The sequence below is a fragment of the Cordyceps militaris genome, assembly GCF_000225605.1.
Source record: "Cordyceps militaris CM01 unplaced genomic scaffold CCM_S00004, whole genome shotgun sequence".
NCBI lineage: Eukaryota > Fungi > Ascomycota > Sordariomycetes > Hypocreales > Cordycipitaceae > Cordyceps > Cordyceps militaris.
Window position 1 is genome coordinate 1,179,182 of NW_006271972.1, and position 14,064 is coordinate 1,193,245.

The following is a 14,064-nucleotide window of genomic DNA, read 5'->3' on the forward strand; positions in this document are numbered from 1 at the left end:
AGATGAAGCACGCCTCTAGAGTGCAAGCTAAAGCAAAGGCTCCGTCCACGCCCGTTCCGAGCGACTCTCTCCATCAAGCAACCCGGTAACGAGCGCGGACCATTTTCCCTGGTCGCACAAGCATCGTGGGGGCCGAAAACGAACGTTGATATATATGTACGTATAAAGAAGAGGCCGACAAAGAGCGGATTGACAAGAACCACATCAGAACAAGGGACGCCGGCGGGCAGCGCCACCGATCGGTGATGTGTTTGGAGCGCCACCGTCTTGGCCCGCCGATCAATGCGCAGAAAGAAACCGCCAACGAAATATGAAAAAAGGGCATTCGATTTAACTAGGCGTCCCCCGTACGGATTACTTCTCGCGCAATGGCAAATAAAGTTTCTTGCCCTCGACACCCAACCGGCCTTGTTGATTCTTACTGGTCGTTTCGTATTCGGCTGGCGCTGCACGGACGCCAACTTCCCCATCTGTGCGCCGCTGCTCAGCTCCTCTCCCCAGCCCGTATTTGTTTTCCGCTGTGCACAGTCGTCACAATTGCGGGGGGAGGGAGGACCATTGTTGGGATGCTTGCCTTTGGACTCAAAAATGCATCCAGGGAGAGCAATCAGAGTAACTAGTGGGCTGATGAGAAGCGAGTCGTACGAGGCAAGCGGGTGGGGAGCACATTCAAACAATGTTCCAGGGCTTGTCTGCCGTGCCATACAATAGCGCCAGAACAAGGGCTTCGCGGATGCGTCTACAAAGAGGCAAGAGGCTACACAAATTGGATATCGAATGCATAGCACGGCAAAATTAGTCAAGTTGGCTGTACTGTTGCTGTATTGCTGCTGGCACGAGGCGTCGCCGTGATTGCTGCGTTAAAAAGTTCATGTAACTTCTCTCCCACCACACTCGGGGGTCGTATGCTTTGCCCTCCAATATGCTAATCCATACAGCTTCTGCCAAAAAAAAAAAAGAAAAAAAGAGAGAGCTGCGTCGTGGCACAACAGCGTGAGTTGATAGTGTCGCCCAACAATGACATCGTTCCTCTCCATAAAGAAAGAAATGGCATTCCCGCCAGCGAAAACGCCGAAGAAAGGGTGCCGTGAAACTGGCTTGTTGTCGAGCGATTCGAGTATAATTGATGATTGTTGTGAGTCATGACAAGAAAGTTCCGTTGTGAAAAGACAAGGCGATGCATGCACCGTTCCTCTCGTGTTCAATGGCCATGTCTAGGCAGGTGATGGTCATGTCCAAGAGGGACCAAGTACCGCGTCATATTCGCATCTTGAGACGTCTTACACACGCAGGAACGGCGCCGTGAATTTTGTGTGAGCATGCTCCTCTGCTGATTCGAGGCGGCAGAGGGCAGGACCGGGTTACGCTTCACTCGCCGACCGAGATGACGACGTCGCCCTTGCACGTTCCATAGGAGCAGCATGCCGAGGGGTCGAGTTGGCCGTTGAGGATGGCATCGACCTTGTACTGGACGACGAAAGATTTGTTAGTATTTTGGGCGTGTGAAGGGCAGGTTGGCCCTGAGCAACTCACGTCTGGGCAGGGGCCGCTGGGGCCGATGGGGGCGGCGAAGATGGGCGAGACCATGATGGCGGCGAGGGCAAGAGTCAACGATTTCATCGCGACGATTGGTGTATATCGGTGCATGTGTTGTCAATTGGCTGGCTGTTGTGTGGTTGATACTGGTAGTGGCCTCGTGTTGATGGCGGGGGTATCGAGTGTGGCTTGTGTATGTCAAGCTCCGAGTCCAAGATGATATCGAGATGACGAGAAAAACACTATCGAGGGTGCGGACAAGTGTCGAGTGATGTGCCAAGCTGAGTATTTTATATAAGAGGAGGCGGGTGCGTCTCTGTGGAGGCGTAGAGAGGAAAACAGAGGCAATGTGGAATTGCGGTCGGGTCAGACAAGAAACAAGTAAGGATCGGGCGCATCGATGGCTGGGCGGCAACTTTTAAGGCAGTGTGACAGTCATGAACCAGAAGCAGCCGATGGTTGCATTCCCATTGCGAGGAAACAAGAGAGGAAGGAGGGAGGGGGTGGTGTGGTGTGGCAGGCCGGGGGGACAAGACGATGTTTTCGGCGCAGAGCATGGATCGATATGTATGTACATGAGTGGTGGGCAGAAGGTAGGTACATATAGAATACCTACCGAGTATAGGGACCTGGCATGCGTGAATAAAATGGACGAGAGAAGCCGGTGTCCGTGTGTATTTTTATTTTATTTAGTCTGTTATTTTTACTTTTATTGACCATGACGAAATAGGATTTCTGGGCTGAAGCTGTACGAGGAGGGGGCTGCGGGCTGAAGGCAAGCCGAGGTGTGCTGACGGGAGGAACTAACAGAAAGGCAAGGCAGGCAGACCCTGACACTACTAACTTGTGTACTAAGGTAGTAAGGATGGACGGGTTGGGTCTAGGGAAAGCCTCGGAGAGCCTTGAGGGTGTTGGGCCATGACGCCAGAAGAAGGTTACGAGCCGCTGGCAGACCAGTATTCCAGCCACGGGCCAGACAAAAGGTTACTGAAAGATTAGCGTTTGTAGGGCTCGTGTTCACGACGCCATCATCTCTCACCCAAGATGAAAGCGCTGTGAGGTACCTAACTAATTTGTACAGGTAGCACGGAAAAAACGCTAGTTCATCCTGCTGGAGCACAGTGGCTTGCTTTTTCATTGCTTGCGGCTGGCCCTCTCTTCTCTCCGCCATGACGCATGGTGCCGGAGCAATACAACCAACTGAACGAGACAGGGAAGCACATTCCAGCACACCGACGATTCACCCCGGAAACAGTGAAACATGAAACGGGACGGCTTGAGCAAAAGATGAGGTCAGACGGGTAACCAGCAAGATGAAGAGAAAAAAATACTATTACTAACTAATAATCCTAATAATCCTAATAATCCTAGACATGCAAATTCAATTCATTCTTCAACGATTCCCCGCTCCAAACCCACTACTGTCGAAAGCAAACCCACTGGGGGTACCACTGTAAAAACCACGCGCGACAGGGGGCACCGCGATCAATTTTGCCCTACGCATAGTTGGGAAGCTTGGCCTATATTACGCGCCCGGTTGGCATCTCCGGTCATGTCCACAGTGCCAAGCGTGGATGCGGAATTGATTTTTGAGTTTTTTTTTTTTTGTTTTTGGTTCGGCCACTTTTTTACTGCTTGTGAAGAAGAAAGGAGGCTGGTACAAATTAATACTGACAAGTTCCCAACTACCTGCGGGGACAGCCCTGCAGGGCGACGGTCCGCCAAGATATACTGTACTTCTGTGTGTGATGAGTCTCTCCTCGCCCTCTGAACAAAGACGGCACGGAATCAGCTTCAAAAAAGACTAGTGAGAAATGCCACGGACGCCGCCTCAGAGTCATCGCTTGCATTTGGATCCCGGTTGCCCGGACCATTCGTATCCCGCCACTTGTTTGGACTACTGCAGCTTGTTCCCCCAGCTTCACACATGCACAATACACACGCTCTCACACGGCACGCTGCCCGACGAACCAGCTCATCATTCCTCCCCAGACCATATGTTATCATATAGCCCAGGGACAGCCTATACCCTACAAATCTGCTCTGCGAATCAATTCAGCTCGTGCCATTCAAGTACCAAATCCGGCCCTTCCGCTGGCTTCCGCCTCTGGAATGCCCTGCCCCTCCTCCCTTGCTGGCCAGGCTGGCAGCCTCGTTTCTCCCTTGGATGCGTGAAATTGGTTGAATGCAAAAGAGCCCAAATCCACACACACACAACACGCTGACTTGTTTTTTCGGTTCCTGACGCTAAACTATAACCACAACTAGTGTCCCGCCCTACCATTTCGCCGGCCATCCGACCAACCCAACTGGCCAACAATTCCCCGGCTCACGGCCTGTCTTTTTCTTCTTCCCCTTCCTTTTGACAATCTGCCTTGCTCAGCCCTTTTTCCTTTTCATGCAAGGACATGGGTGTCCGAGCCGAGAGACAAGGGCACAGCGAAACAGCATCGCACCATGACGCCTCTCCCCTCCTCAGCTGAACTCTTGCATGGACAAAATGACTTGTATTATTTTCTTGTCTCGTAGCCTTTTTATCTTTTCATGTACGCAACATCTTATTGTTCCATTTTCTCTATCCATGTCTATTTTGAGCGCTTATCCTCCGTAGTATCCTGTAAAGTCCCATCATGATCGCATGTCTTATGCTCGTCCCTCCTCAACACCAAGCTTGCCTCTCTTCGCTCCAGCCGCCCAACCTTGCCTCTCCTCACTCCAGCCGCCAGACCTCCAGCCCAACACCCGCCACCATGACCCGTGGTCTTCTCGCATCTTCCTCCTCGCCCCTCGCCAGCGTGACCACATCCCCCGCGTCCGCCACGCCGCTGTACGCCTCGCCCAGCAGCCGCATCCCGCCCTCGCCCAACCGCCACGTCCTCACCCACTGATCGTTGCTCACGCTCACGCACCTCACCTCTCCATGCATCTCCACGAGCGCGACCCCCGTCACGGCCGCCGCGTGCGCCCTCTCCACCATCGCGCCGAGCCCCGCCCGGAAGCCGCCCTCTTCGTTCCGCAGCCGCAGCAGCGTCCACGCCAGCGCATTGTCGTCGCCGCCCGTCGCCACCCCGTACCCATCCGCGAGCCGCACCATATCCAGGCTCTTGACGCTGCTCTGGTGCACCCGGAGCGTCTGCACCAGCTCATACGTCCTCGTGCTGCTGCTGCCTCGCCAGAGCGCCAAGTGTCCGTCCGTCGACGCCGTCACCACCTGCAGCAACCCACCGCTCGTCTCCAGATGCCGCACCTGCGTGAGGCAGACCCCGGTGTACCGGCCCGCGCAGACGAGCGCAAAGCCCGACGCTGCCGTGTAGCGGTACGTACGGAGCGCCGAGTCGGACCGCGCCATGGTCAGGAGCATGCCACCGCCGCTGTCGGGGGACGCGTCAAAGTCCATGATGCGGAGGTCCTCGCGCGCGCTCTTGTCCGCAAAGACGCCCTCGCACACCACGGCCACGCGCCCCGCGTACGCCGAGTCGAGCGCGCGCACGCGCCACGCAAACAGCTCCTCGTTGCCGCCGCTCGACAAGAGGTACGCGGCGCCGCCGTCCGCCGTGGCCCACTGCACCTTTTGCAGGCCGGCCACGTGCCGCTTCATACACGCAAGAGGCCGCAGCGCGCCACCACGCCCCGGGCACGCCCACAGCCGGATCGTCGTGTCCTCGGCGCCCGTAGCCACGTAGTAGCCCCCTGCTCTGCCGGCCGCCGCCAGCGACCGCACCTCGCGCCCGTGACCGCCCCGCCGCACCGGCTCGTAGGACGACCCCCGCTGCGCGTGCACCGCGAGGCGCGAGGTCCGCGTAAAGGCGACCCGCACGCCGCCGCCGCCGCCGTCCCGCGCCAGGCGAAAGGTGCGGTGCGCGCCGCCGCAGTCCCACGCCGCCAGCGCCTCGCGCCGCGTCTCGTTCCACACCACAAAGTCGGTGCTGCGGAAGCCGTACAGGACCAGCTCCGCGTCGGCCGTGAACCACGCGCCCTCGATCCACGGCCCAAACGGCGGCGCCGTCTCGTGCAGCAGCGTCATCCGCGCGCCCGCGACAACGTCGAGCTGGAAGATGCGGTAGGCGCCGTCGCGGCTCGTCGTCAGCACGTACTTGGTCTGGCGGCTGCCCGCGCTCGCAGGCAGCGGCACAATGGCCGTCACGGCGTCGCTGCTAGTTGGCGGCCGCTCCAGGATCGGCCGCAGCGTGCCGGTACCGTCTTGTCGTCGTAGGAGCGCGATCCAGCCGTGCCGCGAGCCGACGGCGATCACGTCGTCGATGCGCGCGGCGCACATGGCCACGAAGCGGCTGTCGAGCCCGGTCAGCGTCTCCTGGCTGCTGACCGCGCCCGTGGCCCGGTCCAGCGTGAGCAGCACCGAGGCGGCGTCGCGGTGCAAGTGGATGAGGGCCTCGACGTCCCCCGTCGCACCGCGTCGCGCCGTCTCCGACAGCGCGCTGATTTCCACCACGCGGCCGGCGAGGCCGGCCACCGGGACCACGTGCCGGTCGCGCAGCCCAACGTAGTACACGCCGCCCGTGACGCACCCCAGCAGCGCGCCGCCGTAGCAGATCGTCCTGAGTGCGTACACGTGGCCCATGTCCGCGCGCGCAGTCTCATCCTCCACCACGAGCTCCTCCCACGTAGCCCGAGCACCTGTAAATGTGCCCAGCAGCACCCGGCCCGTGCTGGTCACGGCGAGCAGCACGTCGGGCGTGATAAAGTCGTAGCGGCCGATGAGTTCCTTGCGGGGCTTGCCCGCGGCCGGCGCCGGCGCCGGCCGTCCCATGGCCGACAGAATATCGTGCATGTCCCACGTATCCGCGCCGCTGTACTCGCAGCCGCCCACCGGGTCTGCCGTCTCCGTGACCAGTGTAATCTTGCTGTCCGCGCCACCGGCCAGGACGCGGGTCGTCGGCACGCCGTCCTCGACGCGGCAGAGGAGAGCCCGCGACCAAAGGTGCTTGCCGTCGTGCAGCGTGTACGTCTTGTCGTGGACAAGGCCGCCCGTCTCCCGCAGGGCAGCGGCCACGTCGACGCGCCATTTCTGCGCCGTCGCGTCCTCGCCAAATGAGTACACGGACAGTAGACCGTCCGCGCCACCCCAGACCCGGCGCTCGGCGTCTGTGAGTGCGGGCTCGTTAGGCAAGCCGAATTGTACACCCCAGATGCGTGAGGCGTGGCCCATGGCCGTCGCAATGGGCTTGACATCGGCGCGGCCCTGCCCTCTACCGCCGCCATACACGGCGGGCGCGCATCGAAACCCCGTATCTGACACCTCCGACGTCGCTGCCGCAGTATCGCCCAATGTGTCCGCCCCTTGTTGTTCCCCACCCTCGCCCTCTGTAATATTCCAGATGCGAAGCGTGCGGTCATCGCTGCAGCTCGCCAGTAGCCGCACCGGGCTCGCCTCGCCGGGCAGCTCGAGCAGCGGCGACACGTGCACGCCAAAGATGGAGCCCTCGTGCCCAGACAGCGCATACAGCATCCTCGGCGCGCCGCCGCCGAGAGTGTACGTCCAGACCAGGATGTCGCCAAAGACGGTGCCGGCCGCGACGAGCACCTCGTCATCGGCAGTCCAGCACACGTGGGCCGCGTACAGCATAGGCCGCGACGGCGAGACCAGGGCCGACGCGATGCGCGCCGCGCCCCCGTCGAGCCGCACCGTGACGACCTCGTTGTGCGCCGTGACGAGCACCGCGAGGTCGTCGTCTGCCGGACACACGGCGCCGTCGTATATCCAGTCCGGTGCCTGCACGTGTGCCAAGCGCGGTGGCGGTGTGTCGGCTGCCTGTCCGCCGAGGGGCAGGTCGGCGAGCGGGAGCAGGGCGACGGACGAGCCGCCCCAGAGCAGCAGGCGGCCGGCGGGCTGCTGCTGCACGCGGATACCGTGGATGGGCTGCGCGTGGAGGATACGTAGGCGCGCCACGGGGGTGCGCAGGCCATGCCGCGTGGAGGAGGCGTCGGGCCCGGAGACGCGGTAGATGACGAGGTCGGTGTCCTCGCCGGCGAGCACGTAGAGAGCGCCGGTGGCGGGGTCGCGGTAAAAGGCGACGGCGGTGATGGGCACTTGCGCGAGCTCTCTTTGGAGCTTCACAGCGCCGTGCGTCTGGATAGTGTCAGCGTCTTGGCCTGAGTCGTAGAGAGTCATGTGAAGTGGCTTGAGATGATGCGTGGTGTTGGGCTAGGCGGCCTGTGGTGCTTCAACGTACCGCCATGATGGAGGGGCGCAAGTGCTCAAACTGTGCGGTCGCGGGACTGCGCCGGCGGACGCATGCAACAGGTTTTTAGTCCGGATATTGATATGCATATAATGTCTATTAATTCACGATTGTCCGCCGTCAGGTTGCAAAGCCGTTTTGTCGTGTGATGTTGTACAGAGCTCAAAAATTTGCTCCACAGGTCAATTTTGGAGGTGCAAGTATTGGTGGCTCCAGAATGCTACGCCATGCTCACGAAACCGTCTTATTAGTCTACAAATGTACAATTCACACATTCAGCACTTCATTCTTGCAGTTGGTCTGATATTGTTCGTTATATTGTCGTAGCGTATAAGAATACTAGTACGGGCGTTGCCCACTATCTATGCGCATAAATATATGATGTCCGTAATCATGAGCACCGCCAAACAGCGCGTGCTGTGTCCCAAAACGCCAGTCTAAGCTACCATTTTCGCTCACAAACAAGGACAAAGGAAAAAGGACAAGCGGCGAAAGGCCTGCTTATGCGCGATGAGAGTAAGGCTCATAGGCCAGGTCGGAGCGGCCGTTGCCAGCGGGGTGGCGAGCCGGCTGGCCATTGAAGTAGGCGCTGTTGTTGTAGCCGGTGTGCTGCGGGGCATGCTGCTGCTGGAATCCCGTCATTTCGTGGTCAGTGCCAAGAGGGGCGTAATTGCGCGAGGGCATGAGCTTTTCGCCATCGCCGTAGCTGTCGCGGTTGCGCACGCTGCGGGCGCGGCCGTGGTCGGGCTTGCAGCAGCAAATGGTAAAGACCCAGAAGAGGTTGGCACCGAGCGCAAAGGCGGCACCGATCCATACGGCGGCCAGGAAGCTGGTTTGGATACCGCCCTTGACGCCGTACACTTTGGCAGTGGCCTCGACGGCGCCGACGACAGCGGCCGACACTCCCGTGGCCAAACCGGCGGCGGCGAATACAACAACTGTGGTAATGCAGGAAAGGAGCCAGGTGAGGCACGAGACGACGCGCGAGCAGCTTGCGAGGATGCCAATCAGCAGCTCGACACCGAGCATGATGTTGGCAGCAATGAAGACAATCTCGGTCACCTTCATCATGGTGCGAAAGGCCTTGATGGATCCCTGGATTTCCTTGGGCAGGGGAATGGTGACGCCGGCCTCGGTACCAAAGTTCTTGAGGTAGGTGTCGTTGAGGGTGCTCGAAGCCCAGTCAAACTGGGCCTTGGTGCAGTTGCGCTTGCTGTCCTTGGTGTAGCAAAAGCCCCAGAGGTCGACCTCGAAGACGTAGTCAAGGTTGAGCTCCTTGGCTGTGACATTTGTGCCGCCTGTCGCCTTGTTAAGCAGGCTGTCAATGTCGACGCCGAGGTCCTTGCCGATGCTGCTAACGTCGACGCCGGCGCTCTTGGCAATGTTCTCGATGCCCTGTCTGTCGAGCGTCAGGTTGGTGGTGTCGAGCTTGAACATGAAGGTGTTATGGTGGGCGACGCCGGCGAGGGTGGCGTAGAGGAGGGCAGCCAGCGAGGCGATCGTTAATAGGAGCGGCAGAGCCACGCAGAGGGCGCGACCAACGGCCATGGCTGCTGTTGTGGAGGGTTGTTTGAGTTGTTGGGTGTGTTGTGGTTGGCCAGACGAGGCGTTGTGATTGTTGAGTGATTGTTGATCTCGGTGCGTGTTCAACGCAGATCGCAAGAGAAGAATCGGCCGGGTTCGTAGGGTAGAAGGACACTTGCAGCTTATAGTAGACCAAGGCTATTATGCAAAATGGAGAGACAGGATGCAAATACACGAAAGAGATACGATGAGGGAAGAGGAAGAAAACGAGTGGGAGGATGACGACTCGTTTATAACAAGGCCGTGAGGCGGCATAATAACAGTACATAGCAACAAGGGCAGGGCAGTTAATCAGAGTCAGGCTGTCAGTCTGCGCTGCTTTTTTAGCGGGGAATTGGGGGCTTGCGCCGGCCAAGGGGTGGTGGCGCAGCTGCTTCGTGGCAGCGCAGCACCAGCACGTACCACTCAAAGAGGCGATGCGGTGCGGGATAACGATGCGGGATGAAGCAAAAATAGGTCAAACATGGCAGACAAAGCCCAGCCTGCTTTATGGGCCGTGACTTTTTTCCTGATTTTTTTTTTTTCGTCTGCAAGACAAGGAGAGAGCTGCATCCCCAGCCTAGTTGGGAGAACAGTTTCGGCTCAAGCTTATTCTTATGCCAACACCCACTGCACTTTGCTTACGAGTTTGAGACCCTTTTCAGCGGGGTCCCCAGCACCGCCAAGTGTTCTACTTGCCTCTTTGCCTCTCTGCCTCTCTGCCTTGTCTCCTCAGTCCACTAATTAATAAAAAATCAAATAGTACACATACAGGCATATGGACACAACCAGGCTCCTGACGCCCGAAACAGGTATAACAGTCTGACTATCATTTGCGCAAGTTTTGCGGGTAGGCACATTCTTACATGGCAATGCAGACTTGCAGGAGCCGTGTTATTATTAGAAGCCCAGCCTCCGTAAACTACGGATAGAGACATGTTCATTCTTCATAGGTAACAAACATCTTACATGCCCACGTTGGTTGGGTCGCCAGCTGAGGCTGACATGACCACACCACCACCTCAGCCTGGTTCTCCCGCATTTCAGTGAATGATCCCATGCAGCTTTACAATATTTACGCCATTATAAAACAATCTTCAAGCTCTTCTGCGCTTATCAGAATTCAATTCGCCTGTGCTCTCAGTATTCTAAACAGCAACCAGACTAATAGTTATCAATTACTAACTGCGCACCTCCATATCTAGTGGCCTGCCAACTCCCCAACTCTAATCCGGCCCACTCATTAGCCCATGCCGCAGATAGATGAACAACAACCAACATCAACCGCCACGCACGCAAGCCCCTCAACCCCTCCATCGTTCGTATCATCCCAACCACGCAGGCCTTTCTTCTGCAGCAACTTCCGATCTGCATCCGTTGCCGCGTCAGCAATAACAAACCAAACTTTCTTCTCTCCCTCCCCACCGCATCGCCCAGTCCATCGAATGCAACCTTGATCGCCGCCTCCTCCCCCCACCCGACCATGGTAGCCAGCAAGAAGCGCAACCTGTTGCTCTGCTTCGACGCCTTTGGCACCCTGTTCCGCCCCAAGGGTTCCGTGGTCCAGCAGTACGCCCATGTCGCGCGGCAGTGCGGCATCACTGGCTTCTCCGAGGACCAGCTGGCGACGCACCTGACGGCCGCGATTCGCCATGAACGCGCGGAGAACCCCAACTACGGCAAGGCCACCGGCCTAGGTGCCACGCGGTGGTGGACAAATGTATCCGAAAAGCCCCTGTGTAGAGCCTTCGCGCGTTGTAGTCCTTCGGAATCCATGCTAACAGCTACTTTTCCTTGTTTCTTTGTTTCCGACGGATAGGTTATCCACAACACCTTTACGCCGCTGATTCCAGAACAGCAGCCATTTCCGCCGGCGCTCGTCCCCGCGCTGATGCATCGCTTCGCCTCGAACGAGGGCTACGATGCGCAGCCCGACCTTGTCTCTGCACTGCGGGCCTTGCGCCGCCCCGGCGCGTGGCACGCCCTAGACGAAGTCGTCGTCGGTGTCGTGACCAACTCAGACGACCGCGTCCCCAGCATCCTGTCCTCGTTGGGCTTGCGCGTGAGCCCGCTGCGCTACAGCGACGACGCGCACGCCGTACCGCCCCCGCAGGAGGCGTACGACGTCGACTTTCACTGCATGTCCTACGACGTGGGGTGCGAGAAGCCCGACGTGCGCATCTTCCGAGCCGCCGAGTCCATGCTGACCCGTATTGTCGCAGCTCGTGAGGGGCCGGTGCCGGCGGCGGAGAGCTGGTACAAGGTCTACGTCGGCGACGAGCACGCCAAGGACGTCATCGGGGCTACCGGCGCCGGTTGGTTCCCCATCCTGCTGGATGCCGACACGGAGGCCTCCGCGGTGGCTAAACTCGAGGACTTGCCCGACCGGTCCATCTCTGCTGTGGTTCGACGTCATCCCGTTGTACGCGTGCCGTCGATACCAGCGCTGGCGTCGTGGCTGTCAGGGCCCCAATGGGCTTCCGATCAGCATCCCTGATGGAGTATTAGACTTTTTTCCTTTCCTCTTTAATGCAACTGCCGGATGAGATAGACCGATTGCGGTCCTCGCGACGATGCATTATTCGTCAGCTGACATGGCACATGCTGCCAGCTGTTGTGCGACCCTCTCGCGTGTATCCGAGCCGCAGCAGCTTTGGTGCTATATATATATCACTCTCCGCGATACACTGCCGCTAGGTACACAAGCCATGTCGAATAGCGTTAGCTTTGGTCCGCGAAGGAATGTGATGGCCAAGCTTTTATATGCGAAGGTCGGTGGCGCTTCCAAACTCTCTTGGCTTGTAACACAGCAGATGCAACGCATATGGCTGTCAAAACTCTACTTGACGACTGGAAAGCTTAGACTGAAAAGCTCAGACCGTATTCTCCACATTGTTCTGCTACACAATGCTCGTCGATGTGCGTCATTGAGCAGAGGATCGGCTCATTCATTGTACGGAACACGTTACAGCGCGCTCCCAAGTGCACACCCAGTGATGGACATGCTGTAGCCACATCGGGAGACAAAGTTCCTCTCAAAAATTGAAACTTACATAGATAAACCCTGCACATCTGTCATGTGCCCCGCGTTTTGATTCGGTTGTAGAAGCACGGCAGTGTCGATCGCGGTTCTGTCCCAAGTCTAGTCACAAACACCCCGGTGCTTAATGACCAGATCCACGTAGATATCCAGTTTCAGAAATCCAGGCGATAGGTTCTAATAGACATAGACCTTTGTGAGTGCATTTCCTTGATCATTCTGATACTTGTTGGATAAACTAGATCATAGTTGTGGCGCGAGAATGACGTGCGTCGCCAGGTACAGCAGCACCGCCACCATTTAGGCGGAGCGTCTAAATTTAGAAGCCACCTGCTAACTATTAGGACCAGGTAATTTGTAACTAGTTAGTTACGCTACGCTTCGGTGAGCGCAATCTGCAATGACGAATAACGGTTCATCGCAACAGCATCTGTGAAAATTTGGTAAAACGTTCTAGAATATTGATGGCTGTAGACTAGCAGGCATACAAAGCGAGTGCCTGCCATTGACTTGGCACAAACGCGAGGACATGTAATAGTTAGTAAGTATCTCGGTAGTGAGGTGTGGTGTTGGTGTCGTTACTCGATTGATCTTGTCCTCAATGTGTCGGCTTCTACGCGGAATTATTCGGTCTTAAAAAAACGAGGTAAACGCTGGGAAAAAATGACGATCCGGAAACGTCGGAGATACGGGCGTCGAGCCTTCACACTCAACTACCACGACAGTTACTTAGTAGAGCTCGGAGGCACGCGGGTTGGGGCGCGTCGAAATTATTATGCTGAAGGAACATATTATGTGTCGGGCAGCAGACTTGCAGCAATAGTTGCAGAAAGCGTGCACTAGACAGAGATATAACCATTAGCACGGCGGCCCAATGCCATCCCCTGCTCAATGGCCGCTAAAACTTGGGCGCCAATGAAATTACATTTGGCTGCCCGAAGTCGATAGCCCGGCCGCGCCTGTCATGAGGCAATCTTGATGTGGCAGCGGTCAACGAGGTTGCAGGGCTCGTCGACGCCCGCAGAAATGTGCCCGGCATGGGCACGCCCGCGGCGACATCACGCGGTGCGTCGGAGAAGTGCGACTCCAAAACCAGCGACGAGGGCCCAAGATGGTCGCGTCCGAAGGGATGTGCACGTCCGACTCCGTTGACGGCGACGGACGGCGATGGTGGACGCTGGAGGGACAAGGTGGCGCCGATTCCCTGGGTCCGGTGCGCGGGCGGGCGCAGGCCGGGCGGGGAAAGGGAGAGCACAAAGCGTATCGGTCAGGGGGGCCAAGAGGCCCTAGCACGCGCGACAAAGCTGTCGGTCAAGCGACGGGAGATGGCAAGTGGCTGGCAAATGGCAGAGTAGAGCCGAAAGAACTGGCAGAGACCAGAGATGGCGGCGCCGTGGGACGACGGAAGAAGGCTTCAGCTGTCGCGGTGTGCCGGGAGCAGGCTTGCCAGTGGTGGGAGCGCGCGGGCAGGCGTGGGGCGCATCCCTGGCTAGTGTGGCACGCCCGCTGCAAAGAGCGCCGCGTCCGGACAGCTGGAGCATTGCTGGAGGGCGGTAGCGGCAGGCTAATGGCCGGATGACCTGCGTGGACAGATGGCGTTGTGTTCGAGACCCAAGTTGTGAAGCAGAGTGACAAGGTTGTGATGGTTGGTGAGAAGAGAGGCGGAAGCTGAAGATGGTGACGATAGGGCGGGTTTGGGAAGCCGGAATATGTAGGAGGGATGTT

At 58.0% G+C, this 14,064-nt stretch overlaps 4 protein-coding genes across 4 annotated transcripts; 1 reads left to right on the forward strand and 3 right to left on the reverse strand.

Moving 5' to 3' along the window:
- Positions 1-1,368: 1,368 nt before the first annotated feature.
- Positions 1,369-1,620, reverse strand: CCM_05403 (uncharacterized protein; the record flags this gene model as incomplete). Its single annotated transcript, XM_006670547.1, has 1 exon — positions 1,369-1,620. One exon carries the CDS (start codon positions 1,618-1,620, stop codon positions 1,369-1,371), a length of 252 nt encoding a protein of 83 aa, XP_006670610.1.
- A 2,626-nt stretch (positions 1,621-4,246) lies between these two features.
- CCM_05404 (WD domain containing protein) lies at positions 4,247-7,733 on the reverse strand (the record flags this gene model as incomplete). Its single annotated transcript, XM_006670548.1, has 2 exons — positions 4,247-7,675; positions 7,728-7,733. 2 exons carry the CDS (start codon positions 7,731-7,733, stop codon positions 4,247-4,249), a joined length of 3,435 nt encoding a protein of 1,144 aa, XP_006670611.1.
- A 504-nt stretch (positions 7,734-8,237) lies between these two features.
- On the reverse strand, positions 8,238-9,284 carry CCM_05405 (uncharacterized protein; the record flags this gene model as incomplete). The annotated part of the gene is made up of 1 exon (XM_006670549.1): positions 8,238-9,284. One exon carries the CDS (start codon positions 9,282-9,284, stop codon positions 8,238-8,240), a length of 1,047 nt encoding a protein of 348 aa, XP_006670612.1.
- A 951-nt stretch (positions 9,285-10,235) lies between these two features.
- Positions 10,236-11,796, forward strand: CCM_05406 (haloacid dehalogenase; the record flags this gene model as incomplete). Its single annotated transcript, XM_006670550.1, has 3 exons — positions 10,236-10,252; positions 10,737-11,019; positions 11,119-11,796. The coding sequence occupies 3 exons, from the start codon at positions 10,236-10,238 to the stop codon at positions 11,794-11,796; spliced, it is 978 nt and encodes a 325-aa protein (XP_006670613.1).
- Between the last annotated feature and the right edge of the window lie 2,268 nt (positions 11,797-14,064).